Raw genomic sequence first — 25,492 nt, forward strand, 5'->3', positions numbered from 1 at the left:
GGACCCAAGGACAGGAGGCAGCAGGTAGGGGAGTCGGGGTTGCAAACACACAGACCGATTGATCCATGGCTTCCTTCAACCCTTTCCAGCCCCACCCCCACCCTGTCAGGCTCCATGGGGGGGGGGGGCTGCACTCTTGTCATTATTCTGCAGCTCTTTGCCCCTATTCAGCAGGCCCCAGCATAGGAGGTAATCTTTCCACCGTGGCGGGGAGGGGGATGGGGGGGAGTTGGGGCAGCCCCCAGCCCCCACCCTCAAGACCCCCACTTTAATTAAATCCACAGGTTTGTTTCACAGCTAGAACTAGACGCCCACATGTGCCTGAAGGCTGTATAAACTGGCAGCCACTGTGTCCTGCGGGTTCACGTCACAGCCCAATCCCAGGCCCCAGCCCACAGCTGGCACCCAGCGGGCCCTCGATCAGTATTTGTGGAAGCTGCCTATTCAAGCGGCACTCATCGTCACTGCCTGCTCAGAGCCCGCCTCCCCACATATCCTTGGTCTCTCGTCTTCGAAAGGCCCATGTCTTGTTCCTTTCCTGTCCATATGTCACCAACCACCAGGCCCAGACGTGGGCACCATGCCCTGGGGGACTCCTCTGTCTGCAGAAAACAAGCCCCTTCTCTGAGTGCAGTCCTTTCCTCCATCTGCCTTCCTGAGGGGGCACCCACTCCTCCCCCACCCTCCCAGTCACCTAACGTGGCCCTGCCTGGACTTCCTCCTATGGTTCAGCACCCAGAGCCTTGCATCTCCCGCTCCCACGGCTTCCCTCTGGTTCCCTTCTCCCAGGAGAGGTCAGGAAAACAGGCTCAGTTTCTACCCTTCCCCCTTCACTCAGCAAAGACCAGACACTGCAGCTGACGGATGTGTCTCCATCCCCACATCCTTCCTGGAGGGGCGTGGAGGCCCCCGAGATCACCGTCCCCACCTTTTATCAACGGAAGAGGCGAGACGAAAGAGGCGATGGACGCTGGGCCTGGAGCCAAGGGCATCTAATTATGCACACAGGGCCAAAGCCAGCAGGCAGTCCTCTCGCCCTGCTCCCAGGCCACGGTAGGAACCTGAGCAGTCGCTCCACGGGAGAGGGCGACCCCTGGCGGTCACGAGGAGCGTGGCGGCATGTGGCTCAGTCCCAGAACTGAGGGTGACAGGAAGCAGCCTGGCCAGCAGGGAGATAGAGGCCCTTCGGGGAAAGAATTTAACCTTTGCTGCACCCTTCCCCACAGCCACATTCCCTGTACTGACCTACTTACACTGTCTCATGGCTGCAGCCTGTGCTCTAGATCTTCAGGAAAAAGGGGTAAGCGTTCCACGGCTCTTGGACATCACAAGTCACAGGAGCTCTTTTTGATTCAGGAGAATGGTGCTCTGAGCCCTGGAATGCAGATCGCTTTTAACTGCTAAGATTCCTAGTAGTTGTTAAAGAGCCCGGGTAATGCGGCAATGGCCGTCCCCAGGTTTCTATGGTAGCTATCTCTCATCTCAGTCAAGTGCTGGCTGCCTTAACAGAAATAGTCAGAAAAACAAGCCTTCAAGAACTCCCTGGGCAGTCATAGGCCCTTTGGAGACCACCCCTGCTAACCAAGAGTATCAGCAATCTGCTCCGACGACCCCCTCTGCAGCCGCGTCTAATTGTTTCGGGATTAAACGGAACACGTTTAGGATGTAGCTGGTCTCGACCTAGGCACGAGGGAAAGCTCGGGCTTTTGAGCCACAGCCGTAGCTCCCCGGGCCAGGTGCTTTCCTATACCCCCTTGGTGAGCAGGGATGCAACAGTGTATGCCCCACCAGGAAGTGCAGAAGCTGAAAAGGGGTTGGAGACAAAGTCCAATGTGTTCCCGGGCCACTGTGGTGTCACTGCTCCTGATAGGAATGTAACCTGAGTCCCCACCTGGGAGCCAGAAATCAGCTGAGACGAGGCCTCGGGAGAGGCTGCCCTGGCCCGAAGGGTGTGGATGAAGCGGGGGCCTCGGCACGGCGCATCCCACCGAACAGGCCGACTTGCACCTAAGGGTTTGGGTAAGTCCCTTCCGGGGCGCCTCCGAGGCTCCTGGGGCAGCCTGGGAAGATGCGCAAGAGTCGGACACCTGGCCTTAAGGTGTGAGCAGGGCGCTCCGAGACAGGGCGCCGCGGCAGAGTGCCGGCAGCCCCCCAACCCATCACCGTGGCTCGGCCCGGGAAAGCTGACCCCTGGGCACACGCGGGCTGCCCAGGCCGGGACCAGGTCCCCAGGACTTCTCCACGAGACGTGCAGGCCGCACGGGGATCCTAACAGAGCTATTCCTGCGGCAGGGTCCAGGAAGCAGAGCTCGCTCCTGGGGATGGAGAAGGGCCTGGGAGGCTCAGTACCAAGCCCCAGCCGCCCTCCTCGGCCCCGGCGTCTTCCGGAGGGCCGGGCGGGGCTCAGGTTCACGGGAGAAGGGGTCGGGCCCGCGGCCTCAGGGTCGAGCAGCGCGTGCAGGGGTAGAGGGCCGAGTTAGCGAGGAGGGAAAAGCCGCTCCTCCACAGCCGGGAGCCCCACCGCGCGAAAAGGGACTCCCACCACGTCGGAGCCGCACCCAACGCCCGCTGCCTGCTGGGATTTGTAGTTAGTCAGGGCGGGACCAGGGCGGCCGGAGCGCTCGCGAGACGGTGCGTGCGCGTGCGTAGTGCGTGTTCTAGGAGTGCGTCCCGAGGTCCGCTCTGGCGACGCGTCCTCCGGACCTCGTCCCCGAAGGTCCTTTGCCCGCTGCCTGCTGGGATTTGTAGTTCGTAGCGGCCTGGTCCTGGACGGGACCCCGGAGGCCAAAGGCTTTTGGCGGCGCCCTTCTCATGCGTTGTTTACTCCGCGAACCCTGGATCTGGACAGATGCTTAAGGAGAGGCGCGCTCTGGCCAGTTCATCCCTTGACAAAAGCGGAGTAGGATTGGAAGGCCTGGCCCAGGCCTGGAGGGCAAAGATGGACAAGGCAACGTTCCTGAGTTCTTTCAGTGGTTTAAAATTTACTGTATTTGTTTGAAAAGCAGAGTGACAGAAAGGAGAGGAAGAGAGAGAGAGAGAGAAGGCGAGAGAGGGGGGAGGGAGTGGGGAGGGGAGGGGAGAGGAAGGGGGAGAGAGATCGTCCACCTGCTGCTTTATTTCCCAAATGCCTAGAACAGCTACAGCTGGCTCAGGACAGAGCCACGAGTCAGGAACTCCATCCAGGTCTCCCATGTGAATGGCGGAGGCCTGAGTACTTGAGAGTTTATCTGCTGCCTCCCGATCCAAAGCAGAGGGGCTGGGATGCAATGGACACTCTGATATGGGATTTGTCACCATGCCCACCCCCAGTGCAATGCTTTAGTATATTCACAGGGTTGACCATCATCACAGCCTAACTTTGGAACATTTCCATCACACCCAAAATAAACCTGTACCCACTAAGCAGTGAGCTCTGCCAGACTGCCCCCTCATCTCCTCCAGTGTCAAGCACTAATGGACTTCCTATGGACTCTTTATTCTAGATATACAGTATAAATGGAACCATACAATATGTTTTGTGTTTTGTGACTGGCTTCCTTCACTTAGTATGATATTTTTGAAACTCCTTAAGGTTGTAGCATATAATTTTTTTAAAGATTATTTATTTATTTGACAGGTAGAGTTACAGACAGTGAGAGAGAGACAGAGAGAAAGGTCTTCCTTCCGCTGGTTCACCCCCCCAATGGCCACCATGGCCGGAGCTACGCCTATCCGAAGGCAGGAGCCAGGTGTTTCCTCCTGGTCTCCCATGCGGGTACAGGGCCCAAGGACTTGGGCCATCCTCCACTGCCTTCCCGGGCCACAGCAGAGAGCTGGACTGGAAGAGGAGCAACCGGGACAGAATCCGGCGCTCCAACTGGGACTAGAACCCGGCGCCTATATGGGATTCCGGCGCCGGAGGTGGAAGATTAACCAAGTGAGCCACGGCGCCAGCCCTGTAGCATATAATATGTCTTCCACACTATTTATGCAACTTTTTGTTAGTCTATAATTGTTTGGAATGAAACTGTCACGGGAAGTGAGTGAATTCACTAGATTCAGGACTGTGGACAGAGCTAGGCTTACTGAACACACTGCACACAGACTGTGATCAGCTGTGGTAATCAGGGGTATACCTGTAGCAGCAGTCCCTTCTTAGGGTGACTGCGACCATATACTTGCATCAGAGCAGTGCCCAGGACAGCCAGAGACTGTCCATTGTCCATATGGGCCACAACCCAAGAAACACTTGTAACTGCAGTATTTCCTAGTTAGGATGGGCTTTCTGTGGCCCAAGAGATTTTCTCAGATAGGTGACTTGCATCTCTGCAAAAAACTGGGAATTTTATATATCTTAGCTTAGGGGACTCCCACCAAATGCTCTGGGGCCACCCTATACACAAAATTATTATTATTTATTTATTTGAAAGTCAGGGTTACACAGAGAGAGGACAGGCAGAGAGAGAGAGAAAGGTCTTCCATGCGATGGTTCACTCCCCAATTGGCTGCAATGGCCGGAGCTGTGCAGATCTGAAGCCAGGAGCCAGGTGCTTCTTCTGGGTCTCCCACGTGGGTGCAGGGGCCCAAGGACTTGGGCCATCTTCTGTTGCTTTCCCAGGCCATAGCAGAAAGCAGGATCAGAAGTGGAGCAGCCTGGACTTGAACCGGTGCACATATGGGATGCCGGTGCTTCAGGACAGGGCATTAACCTGCTGTGCCACAGTGCTGGCCCCAACACAAAATTATTTTTAAAAAATTATTTTACTGGGCTGGCGCCACGGCTCACTAGGCTAATCCTCCGCCTTGCGGCGCTGGCACACCGGGTTCTAGTCCCGGTTGGGGCGCCGGATTCTGTCCCGGTTGCCCCTCTTCCAGGCCAGCCCTCTGCTGTGGCCCGGGAGTGCAGTGGAGGATAGCCCAAGTGCTTGGGCCCTGCACCCCATGGGAGACCAGGAAAAGCACCTGGCTCCTGGCTCCTGCCATCGGGTCAGCGCAGTGCGCCGGCCGCAGCGCACCAGCCGCGGCGGCCATTGGAGGGTGAACCAACGGCAAAAGGAAGACCTTTCTCTCTCTCTCTCTCTCTCTCACTGTCCACTCTGCCTGTCCAAAAAAAAAAAAAATTATTTTACTTTGTAGGCCGGCGCCACGGCTCACTGGGCTAATCCTCCACCTTGCGACACCGGCACACCGGGTTCTAGTCCCGGTCGGGGCGCCGGATTCTCTCCTGGTTGCCCCTCTTCCAGGCCAGCTCTCTGCTGTGGCCTTGGAGTGCAGTGGAGGATGGCCCAATTCATTGGGCCCTGCACCCCATGGGAGACCAGGAGAAGCACCTGGGTGTGCCGGCCGCAGCGCGACGGCCATTGGAGGGTGAACCAACAGCAAAGGAAGACCTTTCTCTCTGTCTCTCTCTCTCTCACTGTCCACTCTGCCTGTCAAAAAAAATTATTTTACTTTGTAAAAAGTTTATTTTTATTTATTTGAAAGGCAAAGTGACAGAAAGAGAGATCTTCCACCTACTGGTTCGCTATGCAAATGCCAGCAACAACCAGAGCTAGGCCAGGCAAAGCCAGGAGGAGCAGGAGCTCCAACCAGCTCTCACATGGTAGCGGGGACCCAAGTACTTGGCCAGCATCTGCTACCTCCCACAGTGCACGTTAGCAGGAACCTGGATCAGAAGTACAGGCAGAATTCCATCCCAGGCACTCCAACATGGGATGTGACATCACCGGTGGCAGCTTAACCCACTGTGCCACAATACTAATTTCTTTATTTTACTTTTAAAAATTTTATTTGAGGGGTCGGCGCGGTGGTGCAGTGGGTTAACGCCTTGGCCTAAAGCGCCAGCATCCCAATGTGGGCACCCGTTCGAGACCCGGCTGCTCTGCTTCCTGTCCGGCTCTCTGCTATGGCCTGGGAAAGCAGTAGAAGATGGCCTAAGTCCTTGGGCCCCTGCACCCACGTGGGAGACCCGGAAGAAGCATCTGGCTCCTGGCTTCAGATCCACACAGCTCCGGCCGTTGTGGCTATCTGGGGAGTGAACCATCAGATGGAAGACCTCTCTCTCTCTCTCTGCCTGTCCTCTCTCTGTGTAACTCTGACTTTCAAATAAATAAATAAATAAATAAATCTTTAAAAAAAATTTGAAAAGCAGAGAGGTAGAGACAGAGATTTCCCATCCATCTACTGGTTCACGCCCCAGATGCCCTCAACAGCAGGAGCTGGACCAAGCTGAAGCCAGGAGCCAAGAACTCAGTCTGGATCTCCTACTTGCTTGTCAGGGACCCAGTTCACTGTGCTGTCATCTGATGCCATTAGCAGGAAGCTGGGATAAAGAGCAGAGTCGGGACTCGAACCCAGGCCCTCTGACATGGGATGCAGGTGTCCCAAGTGGTGTTTTAATTGCTCTGCCAAAAGTGTGCCCCTGGGCTGGTTTTTTTTTTTTTTTTTTTTTAAGCAAGGTATGTAGCATGCTAGCCTTAAGTTAAAGAACTCACAGCTAGTGCTAGCATTAAGACAAGCTCGGGCGGGCTCAGGATGGTATTCGATGGTGGGCCTTGGGAGTGGAGGTGGAGGGGAAGAGAAGAGCATGCCTGGGAAGAGTGGTGGGGACTGAAGTTTAGGAGGGAGGTGTAGGCCCCCGCCACATGGCTCCCACCCACCCTCTTCCACTTTCCAAGTGGGTCCGAGAGCAAGATTTCTTCATCTGCAAAATAAAGATAGTAACAGAATCTGTGTTAGGAAATGGTAGCATGCAATGAGAAAAATCATGAAGGTACTTCAGAAAATTGATGGGGAAAATGGAACTAAATGTATGAGTTTCCTCTGGTATTAACATTTTTGAAACTGGGGACCAGTGCTGTGACACAGCGGGGTTAAGCCGCCATCCCATCCCATATGGGTGCCGGTTTGAGTCCCAGCAGCTCCACTTCCAATCCAGCTCTCTGCTAATTGCCGCCTGGGAAATCAGCGGATGATGGCCCAAGTCCTCTGAAAGGGTTGTCTCATTGTCTCCTCACAATCACCCAAGGTGGGCGGGCTGGGGTTTCTGCCCCTGCTTCCCAGAGAGGAACATCTGGCTTGGAAACTTCAGCTGTTTCCCTAGGGTGACAGAGGCTGGGGCAGTACTGGAATGTGTGGAATTGCTTTCTTTTTTTTTTTTTTTTTTTTTGGTAAAGATTTTTATTTATTTTATTTGAGAGTTAGAGTTACAGACAGTAAGAGGGAGAGACAGAGAGAAAGGTCTTCCATCTGATGGTTCACTCCCCCAATTGGCAGCAAGGCCGGAGCTGCGCCAATCCGAAGCCAGGAGCCAGGCGCTTCTTCCTGGTCTCCCACGCGGGTGCAGGGGCCCAAGCACCTGGCCATCTTCTACTGCTTTCCCAGGCCATAGCAGAGAGCTGGACGGGAGGTGGAGCAGCTGGGACTAGAACTGGCGCCCATATGGGATGCCGGCGCCACAGGCGGAGGATTAACCTGCACCATGGCGCCGACCCCATGGAATTGCTTTCTAATCTGCTACCACCTTCACGAAAATTCTTCTGAGGGCCTGTTACCTGCTGTGTGCTCTGCTGAGTGCAGAGGTTTCAGGGTTGACTGGCCACAGGCCCTGGGCTGGAGGTGCTGACCGTGAAACGTGGTGGTGAGGGAACATTCTGTGGTGCTGGGAGTTTTGTATCTGGGTCAGGATGTGGGTTACATGGGTGTTCTCTCTGTCAAAACTCATTGAGCTGTACACACAGGATTTGTGCACTTGGCTGTAAATGTGGGGACTGTGGGAGGACCATGCCCAGCAGGGCCGTGCAGGGCCAGCTGTCAGGAAGCTGGCCAGCGGCCTACAGGTCGCTCCAGGATGTAAACCCACCCTTGCTAGCAGAGTGTGGCTGCAAGTTTCCCCAGGAGGTCTGTAGACCGACCGGCCGGCTCAGAGCACCTGGAGGAGACACTGTGAGAGGAGGGGTGTGCAACCTGGTCCTGCAGGGTGAGCAGAGGGGGTCAGAGCAGGGCAGTTTCGAAGCAGGCCTCAGTGGAGTGTGGTTACCCTGGGTTGACCAGATGGATAGGGCTTGGATGGTCTCCCCTGTGGTAGGCCCCATCTGTGGGCCTCAGATCAAATCATCCTGGTTGGACTTTTCCATGGTGCCTCAGAAGAAATGGAAAAAAAAAAAAAAAAAAAGAGGGGTCTTGCCTCTGCACCCCAAGGCCACAGCCTGGTCCTGATGCTCTGGGTCAGCTGACTGCCTGCGTGGGTTTGCTGGCCACACTGAGAAGCCAAAGGGGAAATATGGGCCATGTGCTGTCCAGCACATGACCAGAGGGCCCAGGCAGGGGTGCAGACTAGAGAAGGCGAGGGCCGCCTCCTGGTTCTGGGGCCGCCTCCTGGTTCTGGGCCTCAGCCAGCATCCTCCCTGCCCTCTGTGAACCTCCCCCGCTTCCCCATCTAAGCAGCAGAAGTAACCGTGGTAGACGAGAGGTCGCACCAGATGGCATTTAAAGCACTGCGCACACAGTAGGTGCTCAAGGAACAGCAGCACACAGTAAGTGCTCAAGCATGACTGAGGCCAGGGCTTCGGGCTGAATAGGAAGTGAACTCTATTATAATCTCACAGCTTCCAGAAGGGCATGGCTTCCCCCCGAACAGCGCCCCTACACCCCAAGCCCCCGGCTCGGCCTCTTTCGGGACCTAGACTTGCCCAGGACAGATGATCCCGGGCGGCGGACTCAGGGGCGCCCCCAGCCAGCTCCCCAGTCCTTCCCTGTGACTCACTCAGGAGGCTTCTGCCGCTCGGCCCCGGGGCGGGGGCAGGGGCGCGGCCGGGCGGCGGCGGAGACCGCCCAGAGCCCAGAGCCGGAACCGGGCTTGCAGGCAAGTGGCGCGCGCTCCGGGGTTGACACCGGGAGTCGGGGGCCGCGCCTGGAGACGGCTGCTGGGGACGCCCCATCTCCCGGCTTCCCGTAAGGAGGGGCGGAAGAGGCCGGGGCCGAACCAAAGAAACACTTTGTTTTATTAAGTTTGGAAGAAACTGCTGGAGGGGCCGGGGAGCGGGAAGCAAACTGCGGTTCCGGTGAAAAGCAAGTTCTGGGGTTCTGTTCCCAGATTCTTCTTTAGCGCGTGTGTTATTCGAGTGCCTGGCGGAACGGAGTTTCACCTGCTCTTTTGCTTTCGATGTTAATTTGCAAACCTCTTCCTCGTCCCGCCTCCACCCCCCGCGGCGATGGTGCCACCTCTGGCCTGGGAGATTCCCATTCATCCTTGTTCCCCGCGCGGGTGCACAGAGTCGGGACCCAAGAGCCATCCAGGTGTTCCACAGATGGGCACGGAATCCACCGGCCTCGCCAGGGCTGGGACTGCAGGAAGGTGTGGCCGGAGGAGGAGTGATCCCTGGCTTCACCTGCTCTCCCCGAGGGAAACCCTGAACTGGGGGAGGGGCAGGGCCGTAGTGACACAGGTGCATTTACTAGACTGAATTCTCCACTGCGATGAGCAGAAAACTACAGAGAAGAGAAGGAAGTCTGATTTATTGAGCACCTATTATTTGATCATTAATCATAGGGTCTTATTTAATCTTCACATTTCTCTGTATACCCATTTCACAGATCCTACATACAAAGCCTGCAGCGGGTGAAGTAGTTTGCCTGAGGAAGTGCAGCTGGTAAGTAGTGAAACTGTCCAACTTTTTTTTTTTAAAGATTTATTTATTTTTAAAAGATTTATTTATTTATTTTTGGAAGAGTTAGACACAGGGAGCGAGATCCTCCATCCACTGGTTCTCTCCTCAGAAAGCCGAATTGGTTGGGGCTGGGCCAGGCCGAAGCCAGGAGCCAGGAGCCTCCTCAAGTCTCCCATGTGGGTGGCAGAGGCCCAAGTACTTGGGCCATCCTCTGCTGTTTTTTCCAGGCCACCAGCAGGGAGCTGGATCAGAAGTGGAGCAGTCAGGATAGGAACCCGTGGCCATGTGGGATGCGGTGCCGGCCCCGAACTGTCCAAGCCTTACCCACTCTGCCAAGTTACCTGGTTCTCACAGGTCGAGGGCCCGCTGGAATCTGGATTTCAGATTGGCAGTCTGCCGGTGGAGACGCCGGGGTGCCAGCTGTCAGCTGTGTTCTCTAGGGAGAGCATTTCACTTCCTGTCTTGCTCTGAAGACATTTTGGCACGGATGAGAAAAGTTCACCCGGCACTCTGTTTTTTCATACTTTCTCGGCCAGTCAAATAATGAGGTTTGCTTTGAAGGTCAGCTTGCTGGGAAGCCTTGTTCCAGATTTTGCTCCACTGCCCCCCCCCACCTTGGCCCCTGGGTGGGGTCTCCACCTTGAACTCAAGTTGAACAGCAGACTGGCCAGGGCCCTGGGCGGAGGAACTGGCGTGTGGCTGCATAACTGGGCACTCGCTTTCTCACGACCCCCACAGGTCTCCCCTACTGCTTTGTGACCATGGCAGTCACCTCTCCCAAGCTGTTGAGTTCCAGCAGAGTAGCTCCTGGGCCCCGGGACTGTAGGAGGGGTGGCCGCCCTGGGTGCAGCCTAAGCCGGGTTCATTTCCATTGGCGTGGGCCAGAGTACCCAGTGCCCGGACTCTGGCAAACAGGCAGTGCGTGTCCTGCTGGCCGCCGCCGTGGTGTAGGCGGGAGAGACCTCCTGTCCAAGGAAGCCCCCCCCCCAGCCTTGCCCTCAGAACGGGGGCCTTAAGGACAATCAATGCCTGCATTCAGGAGAAGGCCGGGGGAGGAGGAAAAAGCAGTGGGGAGCCAGTGACCCCGCCCAGGACTTGTGACTAACCCAGCCCCAGCCGCAGAGTGCTGGCTGGGGCTGGTGAGTGGGATACGTGGCTTTGCCTGCCGGTCCCCAGCCCCAGGCGGTGTCCAGGGTGGCGTTCGGCTCGGGTGGGCCTCCAGCCCCGCTGTGGGCCCCTCGGAGGAGCCGGCTCTGCAGCACCCTCTGCCCAGGCCCAGTGCCTGCAGTGCTCCCAGCAAAGTCTGCTCCTCCAGGGTGGGGCAGGTGGGTGGGGCAGCCCGGAGAAGTAAGAGGGAAGTGAGAAGCTGGGGTGGGGCCGGCTGGGAGGAAGAGCTGAGGCAGAAGCGGGAGGAAGAGGAGTGTGGGAAGGTGTGAGCGGGACGCGGGCCTGGGTGGTGGCCCCTGGGAACAGGGCTGGCTGCCAAAGTCCAGAAACAAAGCCGGGAGCGGTGCTCCCTCGCCTGCTGTCCCTGGCGCCGTGCGCTAGGCTCCAGGTAGGTTACCTCGGAGGACGGATGGGCTTGGGTCAGGGCTGGCCTGGCTTCTGAGCGGTAGCTCCGGGCCTCCTGAAGGCCCTGCGCCGGCCCGGAGGAGGACCCAGGTTTGGTGATGCTTGTCCTCAAGTGGGCTGGAGGGACTCTGGGGAGGGGGCAGGCAGCCCGAGCCTGGCCATTTGAGCTCAAGCTGTTGGGGCACATTGACCAAGATCCCAGTGTGGGTGTGGCCTGGCTGCCCCAGCTGGGGTGGGAGAGGGAGGAGACCCACAGTGTGAGGGGAGAGCACTGACCCACAGCCCCTGAGAACTGACCACAACCCAGGTGGGGTCGGGGGTGGGGGGTATGGGGGCGGGAGGTGTCTGTGTAGTCACCAACCTCTCCACGCCTTGTCCAGGAGAGGGCCAGATGCTGTTTCCTCCTAGCTCGAGGCAAACAGGGTCTGTAAAGTGAAGGGACCCACTAGAACCAGGATCTAAACAAGGACAAAGACAGCACTGGTGCCTGGCAGGATTGTGTCACTCTGATAACCATCATCCATTTCCCCCCACCCCCGCCCAGTGTGTCTCCAGACAAGTGAAGGGTGAGGTGTTTGGTGCAGCCGTTAAGACGCACGCACATCCCACATCAGAGTGCCTGAGCTTGGGGCCCGATTCCATCCTCCTGCTATGTGTACCCTGGCAGGCAGCAAATGCCACCCATGTGGGAGACCCACATTGAACTGTCTGCCCCTGGCTTCCACCTGGTCCAGTCCTGGCTGTCCCGGGCATTTAGAGAGTAAACTAGAGGATGGGAGCTCTTAGTATCTGTCTTTCACATAATAAAATGAATGAGTAAATTGTGAAGAGACGGCCTCAGTGCAGCCAGCAGGGCGTGCGTTCTTCCCCACCCTCAGCGCCTCTGCCTCCAGGGCTGCTGCAGCCGGTCCCAGCCTGTTGACATCCTGGGCTATCCCACAGGACGGGTTCCCACAAGTCCAGTTAATCAAATGCATTTTTTTGAGCACCTGCAGGGTGCATGGGCCCAGCTAGATCCATAGAGGCAAAATACAGCCCCTGCACCAAAGGCCTGACAGTCTAGTTTATAATTCACCTGCTGTGGCCGAGGCTGTCTCGTGAGCGGTTGCTGACGGGGGGAGGGGTGGGGTGTTCAGGAGGGATTTCTGCAGTGTGTGTTTATGAGTGTGTCTTGGGAGGTGCGTGTGGTATCCATCCAAGATGAGACCATCTACCATGTGTGTCAGAAAGCCAAAAACACGGAAGCTCTGATTTTTTGCAGAGAGCATATATTACAGGGAGGTCGAGTAAGGGGTCAGGGGTAGTGCTCAACTCTGGCCTCTGGCTCAGGGGCCTGGGGAAGGCTTTTGTGGGTTAGGTAGGAGGGAACTGGCGTGCAGGTAAGTGCTGGTGAGAGGACTTCCGGCTGGAGGGGCTCAGAGTCAGGCCCGCACAGTGCTGTTGTGTTTGGAATAGGTCTCCCAAGAAAGCAGGGACTTAGGCACACATACGATTAGACCCATGGTTAAAGCAGAAAATGGAGGAACTTGCGGGAAAAGAATGGGAAAATATCACAGAGTCTTTTCAGGTTGGGCATCAGGGGAAACCCGGCCAGGGGCAGTGGGATGTCTGGGGGCAGTGGGCTGTCACGTGCCGAGCAGGACTAGATAAGAGCAGAGGATCTCGTGCAGCTGACGCTGCAGTTCTGTGGCTTTGCTGCCCAGGGGCAGTTGCTGTGGTCTTGAGGGTGTGCCTCCTGGCTTCATGGTACCCTCCAGCTGGTCCTCGTCACCCCAGCCTCCCCAGCCCCAGAGCCCCCTTAACTGCAGTTGAATAGACTCGGGTGGGCAGCTTGAGGACATGGAGGTGTCAGGTGTACCCCCTGCCCTGGTTGAGGCCTGAATGAAGCATTGCTCGTGCTAGGAGACAGCCCGTGAGTAGGGGCCGGGATGTGTGCTCCCAGGTGAGAGGGGGAAGAGAGAGAGGCCAGGTGCATGGTGGACACTCACCTGAAGAGTCTAGGAGGCTGACCTAGAGCTTCTGCAGGGTTTGCCTAGGGAGTCTGAGTTTAGCTGGTACAGTATGGAAGCTAGGCATTGTTTATATGTGAAAGGCAGCGAGAGCAAGAGAAGCAGACAGACACACAGATGACAGAAGAGAGCGCACATCAGCTGGTTCATTCCCCAAATGCCCTCAGCAAGTAGGGCTGGCCCAGGTCAAAGCCAGGAGCCTGAAACTTGAACCAGGCCTCCCAGGTGGGTGGCGGGGCCTCCGCTCCTTGAACCATCACCTAATGCCTCCCAGTTGCACATTAGCAGGAAGCTGGAATTGGGAGTAAAGAAGGGTCTCAAACCCAGGCACTGGGGCCGGCACTGTGGCATAACGGGTAGAGCCACCGCCTGCAGTGCCGGCATCCCATGTGGGCACTGGTTCAAGTCCTGTTCCGCTTCCGATGGACTGGAATAGTAGAAGATGACCTAAGTCCTGGGGCCCCTGCACTCATGTGGGAGACCTGGAAGAAACTCCTGGCTCCTGGTTTTGGATAGGCCCATTTGGGGAGTGAACCAGCGGATGGAAGACCTACCCCCACCCCCGCCTCTGCCTCTCTGTAACTCTGCCTTTCAAATAAATAAATAAATCTTAAAAAAAAAAAAAAAAGGCAGGCACTCCAGAATGGGGTGCAGGTATTCCAAGCAGCCTCATAACACTGCACCACCAAGCATTTACCCTGGTATTGGGTTTCTTTGAAAGCCTGCAGGTGACCCCAAGGTGCAGGCAAAGTATGAGATGCTGCTCTGGACAGAGAATTCACTGGCAACATCAGCATCCCTTTGACTGTATTTTCAGTATGCGGGCGCAAGCCTTCTCCCAGACCTGTGGACTCAGAATCTCCAGGTCTGGGTAAAATGCAGTCAGCTTGATGTTTCCCATTAAGGCACGGGAAAGAAGGCCGTATTCAGGGCCCTCGCTGCAGGTACAGAGACCCCTGCACCTCCCTGTCTTGCACTGGGGGAGACAGTTTGGGCTCAGCTCCAAGTGTAGCCTGGGCAACTGGGAATTTATAGCCAACGAGCCAGGGGCGGAGCCCCGCGGGTGAAAGTGGCTCAGCAGGAGCATCAGGATTGGGGAGTTGTGGGGGAGGGTCCTGGTCAGCCTGACCTTCCAGGATTCCCGCTGAAAGCAGGCGGGGGAGGTCAGCCCTCCCCTGGGGCTGGCAGTGGTGGAGGATGGGAGCCTGCTCCGATATCAAAGGTGATCAGTTCTGGCTGATCTGACTTAGCAGGGGTCTTCTGCTGAAGTTGGATGTTGTGGGTATATGCACAGAGGGGCCCAGGAGAAGGTTCAGAAGCCTGGCCAAGCAGACTAGGTTTTAATTAGGTCCCAGGTAATTCCTGTGAGCAGCCAGGGTGTCGGAGGAGTAGGCGGCGACCCCCTCGCGTGCAAACCCTGCAGCAAGTGGCTCCGTGCGTGGCCGGCCTGCTTCTGAGGACAGGGTGCGTGCTCATCTCAGTACCACAGAACGTAAAAGTAAAGCTGCCGGCTGGCTCACGGCTGGCTCACGGCATCCTCGGGCCACGTTCTCACCCCTTCACCCCCTCAGCCCGGAGTCGCCGCTGGCCTGCCCCATGCAGGGGAGGTGGGTGGAGCATGTGACCCCTGTCGCAGGGAAAACCAGTGGTTTCCCTTCTCCAGGCCTCCCCCTCACTGATTTCCACATCAGGGAAGTGTGGGGCCAAAAACGCCTCCTTGCAGGTGGGGAATGGGAAGGGAAAGTCCCAATGCCCACTGCTCTCAACCTCACCCTTACTTTCTGTTCATACTCAGCTCTCTTCCCTCTCAGCCAAAGATTGCTCTTCTCCCCTCCTGCTGCCCAGCCCCCAAGAACCTCCCAGTGGTGCTGATTTGCATTTTCCCTTCAACCCCTATCCCCCAAGGCTCACCTTACAAAAACTCTGTTGGCTGGATGCACAGCACACAGTCTTGTGGGTATGTGGTTGCCGCATTGTAGGCCAAAAAAAGAAACTGTCTGGTGATGGAGCCATGTGAAATAGACACTGAGTGAAGTGGCAGTGACTACACATCCGGGAAAAAATATTTTTAAAGATGTTTATTTGAAAGCCAGTGTTACAGATAGAGAGGGAAAGACATACATACACACACACACACACACACACAGATCTTCCATCTGCTGTTTCACTTCTCCTATGGCTACAATCGCTGTGCTGGGCCAGGCCAAAGCCAGGAGCCAGAAACTACATCCAGGTCTCCCACATGAGCGACAGGAACCTAAATGCACCTTTGCTGCCTTCCCAGGTGCACTAGCAGAGAGCTGGACCAGAGGCGGAGTAGTAGGTCTTGAACCAACGCTCTGACGCCGGATGTGGGCATCACGTGCACCACTTAGCCTGCTGTGTCACAACACCAGCCTCTCCTGAATATTTTTTAAAAAGATTTATTTATCTGAAAAACATAGCGACAGAGAGATAGACACACACCCAGACACACAGACGGAGAGACCGAGAAGTGAGCACATACTTTTCTCTGCTGGTTTATTCCCCAGATGCCCACCACAGCTGGCTCTGGGCCAGCCCACAGCAGGAGCCAGGAACTCCGTCCTGGTCTCCCACGTGGGTGGCAGGGCCAGCATATGCTGCCTTCCCAGTTGCATTAGCAGGAAGCTGAACTGGAAGCACGGAGCATGTGGGACTCAAGCCAGGCACTCCGATGTGGGATGGGGGCATTCCTAGTGGTGTGTTGAGCACTCTGCCAGATGCCCGTCCCGTTTTACTACTCCTCTCATTGGGGAAGCCTAAGTCATTAATTTTAATGTAAAATTAATTTTACATTAATTGTAAATAACGTAAGCAGTTATTGCTGAGAGAGCTGTGTCCCAGCCTTGTGCAATAGCAGAGCTCAGAGGTGGGAGGCAGAAGACAGGCGTGGCCAAGAGCTCCTGGCGCGGTGCAGACTCTGGCCCGGGGCACCGCTCTGATTTTTTCTTTCTTTCTTTTTTTTTAATTTAGTTGACAGAGGGCCGGTGCCACGGCTCACTAGGCTAATCCTCTGCCTAGCGGCGCTGGCACACCAGGTTCTAGTCCCGGTTGGGGCGCCGGATTCTGTCCCGGTTGCCCCTCTTCCAGGCCAGCTCTCTGCTGTGGCCAGGGAGTGCAGTGGAGGATGGCCCAAGTGCTTGGGCCCTGCACCCCATGGAAGACCAGGAGAAGCACCTGGCTCCTGGCTCCTGCCATCGGATCAGCGCGGTGCGCCGGCCGCAGCACGCCGGCCGCGGCGGCCATTGGAGGGTGAACCAACGGCAAAGGAAGACCTTTCTCTCTGTCTCTCTCTCTCACTGTCCACTCTGCCTGTCAAAAAAAAAAAAAAAATTTAGTTGACAGATAGAGTTAGACAGTGAGAGAGAGACAGAGAGAAAGGTCTTCCTTCCGTTGGTTCACCCTCCAATGGCCGCTACGGCTGGAGCTACATCGATTGGAAGCCAGGAGCCAGGTGCTTCCTCCTGGTCTCCCATGTAGTGCAGGGCCCAAGCACTTGGGCCATCCTCACTGCCCTCCCAGGCCACAGCAGAGAGCTGGACTGGAAGAGGAGCAACCGGGACTAGAACCTGGTGCCCATATGGGATGCTGGCACCGCAGGCGGAGGATTAATCAAGTGAGTCACGGCGCCGGCCCCAACAGCTCTGATTTTCTTGAGCTGCTCACCGCCTGTGTGACCTTGGACTTAGAGTCTGAGCCTCACTTTCTTTGCCTGCATCAGAGAACCAGGGATGCTCTCCTCTTGGGCTCCTGGGCATGGTGGAGTGGATGAATGTGGAAAGACTGGGCCACCAGGGGGTCCTCCCCAGACCAGCGTGAGAGAGGCTGCTGTTAGGACGTGTGTAATGATGCCGCCTTCTCTTTGCAGATCTGAGACCAGCATGTATACCCCTGTCTCCCAGAGGTAGGCTGTGGGCCCCATCCCCTCTCCTCCCATCAGCATTCTTCTCTCCCAAGCTCTGCCCCCCCCCCCCCCAGCCTTCCTTCATCCCCCAGACCCCTCTGTCCAGGGCTCCACTCGTGGGTCCATTCCCCATGGGCCCTGGCTGCCACCAACCCTCTCCCTCCCATTGGCAGCTCTCCGTTCCCAGCCTCGGTGCAGGATCCTGGCCTGCACATATGGCGGGTGGAGAAGCTGAAGCCGGTGCCTGTGGCACGGGAGAACCAGGGCATCTTCTTCTCGGGGGACTCCTACCTCGTGCTGCACAACGGCCCGGAAGAGGTCTCCCACCTGCACCTGTGGATCGGTAAGGTGGGCTGGGCTAGGCGGGTCGTCTGGTCTGGGTGGGGGCTGGAGCTGACGTGGGTCTCAAGGGCTTGCCCTGCCACTTCCCACCTGTCCCAGGCCAGCAGTCGTCCCGGGACGAGCAGGGCGCATGCGCCGTGCTGGCCGTGCACCTCAACACGCAGCTTGGGGAGCGGCCGGTGCAGCACCGGGAGGTGCAGGGCAATGAGTCGGACCTGTTCATGAGCTACTTCCCACGCGGCCTCAAGTACCAGGTCAGAGCCCGCCCCCTGGCCCTCCGCCCCGCCTCTGGCTGGTTCCTGCCCTCTCAAGCCCTGGTGGCTGGGTCCCTTTCTCCCATCTCCCAGTGGCACGGGGTTGGGTTGGGGGGAGGCTCTCTGGAATCCTCTTGGACGGACTGTCTGGGCTGCAGGAAGGCGGTGTGGACTCTGCGTTTCACAAGACCTCCCTTGGGGCCGCCCCGGCTGCCATCAGGAAGCTGTACCAGGTGAAGGGGAAGAAGAACATCCGAGCCACCGAGCGGGCGCTGGGCTGGGACAGCTTCAACACCGGGGACTGCTTCATCCTCGACCTGGGCCAGGTGGGCAAACCGGCGCTGGCCTTTAACGGGGCGGGGAGCAGGTGGCCAGGGGAGGGGCAGAGAAGCGGATGCGCCTGCGCATTCCTCCCTTGGCACGCCTGGGGGATGGGTTCCAGGACCGGCCTGCGTGCCCAATCCCTTCTATAAAGTGGCGCAGTGCTTGCAAATCACCTGTACCCATATATATATATATAAACATTTTAAGCTTTTTATTCAGTGAGAGAAATACATAGGAGAGTGAGGGCCCTGTCTAAAGGAGAGAGGAATCTGGATTCATACCGAGTACCAGGAGCCAGCCAGTGGAGGAGCATGTAGGCCAGGAAGCACGGGGCTGGTGGCCCAAAGGCCACACGCCCTGGAGGCACAGGGCCACAGGGACCCACACTGGCAAAAGGCCAGAAAATGAAAGGGCCACAGGGCCCATCTTCTCATATACTTTAAACCTTCCCTAGGTGACATTTATTTCAAATATTTATTTATTTGAAAGGCAGAGTTACAGAGAGAGAGGAAGGGAGAGAGAGCTTTCATTCGTTGGTTCTCTCCCTTAATGGCCTCAACAGCTGGAGCTGGAGCAGCTCAAAGCCAGGAGCCTGGGACTCCATCCAGGTCTCCCATGCGGGTGCAGGGGTCCAAGCACTTGGGCCTTCTGTTGCCTTCCCAGAAGCTAGATTGGCAGCAGAGCAGCTGGGACTCAAATCAACGCCGTATGGGATGCCATCACTGCATGTGGCGGCTTAACCCGCTGCGCCACAGTGCCGGCCTCCTTCAGTAAATGCTAGGCAACAGCTGCAATGCTGTACTGTTTAGGCAATAATTACAAGAAAAGACAACCATCCATGTTTCGTGCAGGCAATATTATTTTTTCTGAAGCTTTATGGTCTGTGCTTGGTCAGGTCCACGGGTGTGGAGGTGCAACTGTGTGTGAGGACGGGGCCAGCCTTCCTCTGAGGCCTGGCACTGCCTCCAGACTCCGGGAGCTCACTCCCTCCTTCTCGGGGCCTCTGGGAAGTCACTGTGGCTCTGAGCGGCTCTCCAAGGCTCTCTCTGAGCCAGCGTGGGGAGCATCACAGCCTGTCCTGGGGAGACAGCCAGGCCAGTCTGGTCACTTGGGGTGGGCTGGAAGGAGGGCGGTGGCCATGTGCTGGGGCAGCTTGGGATGGCAGAACGGGGGGCCTCTAGCCTGAGCCGACCTCCTGCCCTGAATGGGTGGGGGAAGGTTGCAGGCAGGAGCGAGGCAGCAGAGAGGGGTCTAGCGGGATGGGACCTGAGCCAGGAGCAGTGGGAGTGCGAATTGCTGGGGAAGGTGGGACTGGGTCAGGAGGACACTGGATTTCTGAGGGCTGGGGTGGGCTGAAGACTCGGGGGCGGGAGGATGAAGCTAGGAGGAGATTGTGAAGAGTGGAAGTGGGGGGGAGCCGCAGGGGTCAGGGCGCACTGCTCACCATCACCCGTCCAGGAGAGGAGGGGAGGGCTCTGCCTGGATGGCCCTCGCTCTCTCACTCATTCATTTGTTCATTCATTCAGTCGTTCAGTAAGCATTTATCTTGTGCTAAATATCTTGCGCGTAGCAGTGAACAGAGGGAAACAAAGCATCTATGCCCTAAGGAAGCTTATTTTCTGGTTGGGGTGGTAGGCTCTACACAAGATACGGGTAATTATATAGTTACGTTGGCATACGCGGCAGTGAGTGACACAGAGAAAAATATAGAGGAGGCAGGTGTCATTATCGCCGTCCTCTGAGCGGTGTCTGAGGTCTGCCTCTGCCCCCCTGATCCCCTGATGGTCCTGCCCTGGGGACAGTGAGAGGGAGATGGGGCGGGACCCAGCCAGCTGGCTCTGACCTGAGCCGCCCTACTTCCCTGCAGAACATCTTTGCCTGGTGTGGCAGCAAGTCCAACATCTTGGAGCGCAACAAGGCGAGGGACCTGGCCCTGGCCATCCGGGACAGCGAGCGGCAGGGCAAGGCCCAGGTGGAGATTGTCACCGACGGGGAGGAGCCTGCGGAGATGATCCAGGTTGGGGATGCTGGGCTGGGCAGCGGGAGCCTCTGTGGGGATGAGCTGGGGGGACCTGAGGGTGGCTGGGGGATGGCAGGGGCACCTGGCGCGCGCGGGAGTGTGCCTTTGTGTGCGGAGGATAAGGCGTCCCTCTGGCTGGATGCAGTCTTGAGGTGAGCAGCCTGGCTGACGGGTGCTGGAGCCAGGCCCGACTCACTTCTGTCCGGTGCCCCTGTGTAGGACAGGGTGCATCCCACAGAGGCAGGGGCTTGGGAGGTTTCGGGGCAGGAATCCCTGTCAACCCGGCCCCGGCCCCGGCCCTGCAGGTCCTGGGCCCCAAGCCTCCTCTGAAGGAGGGCAACCCCGAAGAAGACCTCACAGCCGACCAGACGAACGCCCAGGCCGCGGCTTTGTACAAGGTGGGTGTTCCGGGGCTGCCCGGGACCGGGTTGGGGTGGGAACCGGCACACACAGGAGCGTTCACATGGGGCTGCAGGGTGAGGAGAGACTGTGGGAGGGGTGAGGTTTGTGCTGGGCTTGGAGACTGAGGAGGGTGGGCAGTGGGCCTGTTCTTGGTGAGGGTTTGAAGTCAAAGCTGAGCTTTCCTTAACGATTTATTTATTTGAGAGAGAGGGAGGGAGGGGGAGGGAGGGGGGGGGGATAGATCTGTGTCTTCCATTCACTGATTCACTCCCCAAATGGCAGAAAACAGCTGGGGCTTGGCCAGGCAAAGTCAGGAGCCTGGGACTTCTCCAGGTCTCACGTGGGTGCAGGGGCCCAAACACCTGAGCCGTCATCCACTGCTTTTTCAGGTGCATTAGCAGGGACCTGGATTGGAAGTGGAGCAGCTGGGACCTGAATCAGGGCTCCTGTGGGATGCTGGCTTCACAGGCAGCAGCTTAACTCTCTGTGCCACCTGTCGGCCCCTGAGCGTTCCTATTTTGAATCCTGCATATTCATCTATAATTTTGGAATCCTCATTGCCAGATGGGCTCAGGACCCTGTGCCGCAGTGGTTGAGGGTGATGGGAGGGACCAGAGGCTGTTTCTCTGGGTCTGAAGCAGTGGGGTAGGGGTGAGGGCAGGGCAGGAGGGAGTTGGGGAGGGCCAGTGTGTGTCAGGGACAAGGGTGAGGTCTGGAGCTGCCCTTGCTCCCCAGGTCTCAGATGCCACGGGACAGATGAACCTGACCAAGGTGGCAGACTCCAGCCCCTTTGCACCCGAGCTGCTGGTGTCCGATGACTGCTTTGTGCTGGACAACGGGCTGTGTGGCAAGATCTACATCTGGAAAGGTGGGTGTGGCTCCTGCACACCGGCCCCAGGTCCCCGCAACCCTCGGTTCCATGGCAGGGCCCCCGCCTGCTTGGCCGCTTGCGAGAACGCCTCAGCTGCTCCGAGCTGAGTTTTCTTGTTGCCCTTCCCACCCCTGAAACCAGGGCAGTGGTTCTGGGACCACAGCGGGCCTCACACTCAGCCCAGGGCCTGTTCCAGCAGGCCCCAGGCCCCCGCCCAGAGACAGTGATTCACCAGATCCGGGTGGGGCCTGTGAGGCGCGTTCCTCACCCAGCGGTGCCTTTGCTGCTGGTTCCAGTGGCCATACATTGAGAGCCACTGTCCTGGCCCATTCCCAGGCCTTCAGGGTCACTGGGACCCCCGATCTGAGGATTTTACTTCGAGCTGTGTTGGGAGATAAATTTTAGACCACAAATCACTTTCCGCAGTGTGTGTGTGTGTGGGGGGGTGGTGGAGGGGAGATGTGAACTTGCAGAACTTGTTTTTCCAAGAGATTCTATCAGCTGGAAGTAGAAATACCGCAAACACAAGCTGCCCGTATGGTCTGATGATTCGAAAAAGGGGAAGTGACACTCGGAGTCTCCATGTGACCTGGCCACCTGGGGACTTCTCCACGTTGCCTTTTCTTGAGCATGTGTCTGGACCGGATCAGAAGCTTTTTGAAAGCAAGGAACATGCTCGCCTAAGGGTCTTGACAAAGTAGCATTTGCTCAATGAATAGTTGTGCGGTCAATGAAAACCTAGAAATTGTCAGCCCCGGGTCTGGTCAGGGAAAGGGAGAAGTGGTTAGGGTCCTGGGACAGCTGCTCCTCACTCGCATACACAGAGGCCAAGGCGAGGGGTGTGCAGCAGCCAGCCACTCTGCAGGTTACTAAGGGCTGAAGAGTGGGAAGAGAGAGGTTTGTGCTACTGTGGCTGCCTGGCTCCCGCAGAGGGTGAACGCCCCATAAAATCAATGCCAAGCATAGAAGGGCTCCCAGGGAAGCTTATAAAACCCAAGCAAGGAACGGAACCATTATGGAAAGAGACACAGAGAAGCAGGAAGTGTAGGAGGCCAGGAGGAGAAGTGTTAGCAGTTAGGATTTGGAGTGCAGCTGGTTAGCTCACAATGTGCCCTTCAGGGGGGCTTTGTACCCTGGCTGGAGAGCCAGCCACTGGTCATGGCATTGGTTTCCTTGGGAAAATGCCTTCAGTGGCAGCATAGCTTGCATTCCAGGGCCAGCCTGCAGAAGCAAATGCATTGCATATGGTCTTCATTTTTTTTTTTTTTTTTTGAAGATTAAAAAAATCTACTTGAAAGGCAGAGTGACACACACAAACACAGAGATATTGTTTTGCTTATTCCCTCCTCAAATGGCCACCAGAGCCAGGGCTGGGCCAGGCCAAAGTTATGAGTCAGGAACTCCATCTGGGTCTCCCACATGGGTGGCAGGAGCCAAAGCACTTAGGCCATCCTCTGCTGCCTTCCTAGGCAAACAGGAAGCTGGATCTGAAGCAGGGATCTCAAATGGCAGAGTAGCTTGTGCCAAAACACTGGTCCCTGGTCTTTATCTTCACAAGCATCCAGCTAGCATCAGCACTGGGCCAACGTGGGTTTGCTGGCATTTTGGGAGTCAGTTCACCTCTGTCATAATTGCACCCTTTGTCCTGATTCTGTGGAAAAGGTGTGATAATAGTACATGGGGGGACAGGGGGACCTGACCCTGGAGTTGGATGCCAGGGAGAAGATCCCTTCTCCTCCCTGAAGAGTCCCTGGGTTGTGGTGATGAGACCCTGGCAGGGGAGCAGTGATCCTGCAGCTTGGAGCTACCAGTTTGGGACCAGCCTGAAGGGACTGACCTCACAGCTCCAAAGAGCCCCTCGGCAACCTCGGGTCCACTTGGATTAAAACTCCAGCTACTCTGCAGGCCCCCGGAGATTTTCTCATGAAAAATGGGATGGGTGCTAGAGGTCCCTGCTCTTTCTGGAAACCTTTTTCCTGTGACCCAGGACGGAAAGCCAATGAGAAGGAGCGGCAGGCGGCCCTCCAGGTGGCTGAGGGCTTCATCTCCCGCATGCGGTACGCGCCCAACACTCAGGTGAGTGGACGCCTGTGCCCCCAGCCCTGCTCCTGGGGCTCCTCTGGTGTCTCCCACCCTCCAACTGGCCATGGGCACAGTCAGGAACAATCCGGCCTCCGTCTCAGACCCATCCAGTGGTTGGAAACCCTCTGGATCTTTAGATTTGTAAGAGGATGTCGGCTGTGCTGCCCTGGGAACCCAGGGAACTTCCAGAGCCTTGGGCAGCTTGGGCTCCTCCTCTGGGCTCTTGTCTTTGGCTGGTGCCACCTCTTCGAGTTCAGCCCAGGGCATCCACAAGTCCTTGCCAGGGGAGCTGAGGCTGCTCATCTGTAACTGGGGGCATCTCTCAGACAGTGCACACAAATTTTTGAAGCAATCTGTTTTCTTGGCTTTGTCCCAATGGTTTTTTTTTTTTTTTCTTCTTTCTCATTATTATCTTGAAAGGCAAAGAGAGAGAGAGAGAACCTGGTTCACTCCCCAAATACCCTCAATGGCTGGGTCTGGGCCAGGCTAAAGCCAGGAGCCTGGAGCTCCACCCAGGTTCCCCATGTGGGTGGCAGGGGCCCAAGCACTCAAGCCACCTTCCACTGCTTTCCCAGGCACATGAGCAGGGAGCTGGAAGGGAAGTGGAATGGCTAGCACCTGAATCAGTGCTTGGCTATGAGATGCTAGTGATGCAGGCAGCGGCTTAGCTCTCTGCGCTACATCACAGGCCCCTGTAATTTTTTTTTTTTTTTTAAGATTTATTTATTTATTTGAGAGGCAGAGGCAGAGAGAGAGAGAGAGACAGAGACAGAGAGACAGAGAAAGAGAGAGGGGTCTTCCATTCGCTGATTCACTCCCCTTGCTGATTCACTCCCCTCGCTGGTTCACTCCCCAAATGGCTGAAATGGCTGGAGTTGGTCCAATCCAAAGCCAGGAGCCAGGAGCTTCTTCCTGGTCTCCCATGTGGATGCAGAGGCCCAAGGACTTGGACCACCTTCTACTGCTTTCCCAGGCCATAGCAGAGAGGTGGATCAGAAGTAGAACAGCTGGGACTTGAACCGGTGCCCATATGGGATGCTGGCACTGCCAGCAACGACTTTATGCACTACACCAGTGCCAGCCCCAGCCCCAGGCCCCTATAATCTTGCTGCTTGTCCCTGGCACATCGCTGACCTGGATGGTGTGTGAACTCAGTAAGGCCTGATGCCCTGCACCCTCCCCCGTTCTCCCTGGCTGGGGCAGAGGTGGCAGCCTGTGAGCCCGACCTCTCTCCCGCTGTTCTTGCAGGTGGAGATTCTGCCCCAGGGCCGTGAGAGTCCCATCTTCAAGCAATTCTTCAAGGACTGGAAATGAGAGCACCCCTGTCCTCTTCCCCAGCCGTCCCCTCCTGCCTGCTTTGCCCTCCTCTGGCTGCGTGGTCAGTGCTGAGGCACCCCCAGCGGATGTTCAATAAAGCAAACGAGAACTTTCCCAGCCTTTCCTGCACTGATCCTCCTGGGGCAGAGGACACAGCTGACAGTGTCACAGCCTCCAGGCAGCCAGCACTGGCTTTGCGCGGCTGAGACCGAGAGGCCAGGAGTCCCAGCAGGACTGGCACGGTGAACCTGATACGGAGGGGGCACCATGCCAGGCCTCAGGATCGCTTTCAGCCGGGAGCTCAGCTCAGTGTCACATTCCCACCCAGGAGCACGGGTGGCCGTGGGCTTGGGATGCATCCCCATGGAAGCCAGCCTTCCCTCAGCTGCCCCAGGCAACCAAGGAGAAGCCGCGAGCAGGACCACACGAAGCCTGGCTGTTCCCCTAGAGGTGGGCTGCATCGTGTGCTTGGCTGATGGGCCCAGGGCCGCTGTGCAGCCGCGGGGAAAGCGCTGGGCTAGGGTGGAGAGTCCTGGGTCTGGTGCCCACTCTGCGCCTATGTGACCTTGGCCAAGTCACTTTCCCTAGGTCATGCCCTTGTATAATGCGGAGGTGGTGGACTATCAGAGGCTGCGGAGCCAGGGAGTGGGGAGAAGGGAGAGCTAGGGAGGCACGAGCAAAGTGTGAACTGCAGGGCCTGGCAGGGCTGCAGCTGCCCTCACACATC

At 57.0% G+C, this 25,492-nt stretch overlaps 1 protein-coding gene across 8 annotated transcripts; it reads left to right on the forward strand.

Moving 5' to 3' along the window:
- The first annotated feature begins 1,140 nt into the window (after positions 1 to 1,140).
- On the forward strand, positions 1,141 to 24,878 carry CAPG (capping actin protein, gelsolin like). Of its 8 annotated transcripts, none has more exons than XM_070068851.1 (11): positions 1,141 to 1,300; positions 9,574 to 9,629; positions 17,118 to 17,153; positions 17,327 to 17,496; positions 17,595 to 17,749; positions 17,908 to 18,075; positions 19,941 to 20,090; positions 20,399 to 20,491; positions 21,231 to 21,363; positions 23,354 to 23,442; positions 24,697 to 24,878. In XM_070068851.1, the coding sequence occupies exons 3-11, from the start codon at positions 17,131 to 17,133 to the stop codon at positions 24,760 to 24,762; spliced, it is 1,047 nt and encodes a 348-aa protein (XP_069924952.1). In that variant the 5' UTR covers positions 1,141 to 1,300; positions 9,574 to 9,629; positions 17,118 to 17,130; the 3' UTR covers positions 24,763 to 24,878. The 8 variants fall into 8 exon arrangements, with proteins under 8 accessions (XP_069924952.1, XP_069924949.1, XP_069924951.1 ...); XM_070068848.1 differs by lacking the exon at positions 1,141 to 1,300 and adding an exon at positions 1,871 to 2,019; XM_070068850.1 differs by lacking the exon at positions 1,141 to 1,300 and adding an exon at positions 8,401 to 8,513.
- The last annotated feature ends 614 nt before the right edge of the window (positions 24,879 to 25,492 follow it).

Source organism: Oryctolagus cuniculus, chromosome 2 (genome assembly GCF_964237555.1).
Source record: "Oryctolagus cuniculus chromosome 2, mOryCun1.1, whole genome shotgun sequence".
In the NCBI taxonomy this organism is placed as follows: Eukaryota; Metazoa; Chordata; class Mammalia; order Lagomorpha; family Leporidae; genus Oryctolagus; species Oryctolagus cuniculus.

What these genes read in the sequence shown, in the direction of transcription:
- CAPG (XM_070068851.1), top strand. Translation starts at nt 17,131, where the DNA reads ATGTATACCCCTGTCTCCCAGAG. An exon ending in CCACCTGCACCTGTGGATCG is followed by an intron (nt 17,497 to 17,594) that starts GTAAGGTGGGCT and finishes CACCTGTCCCAG; the next exon opens with GCCAGCAGTCGTCCCGGGAC. An exon ending in TCATCCTCGACCTGGGCCAG is followed by an intron (nt 18,076 to 19,940) that starts GTGGGCAAACCG and finishes ACTTCCCTGCAG; the next exon opens with AACATCTTTGCCTGGTGTGG.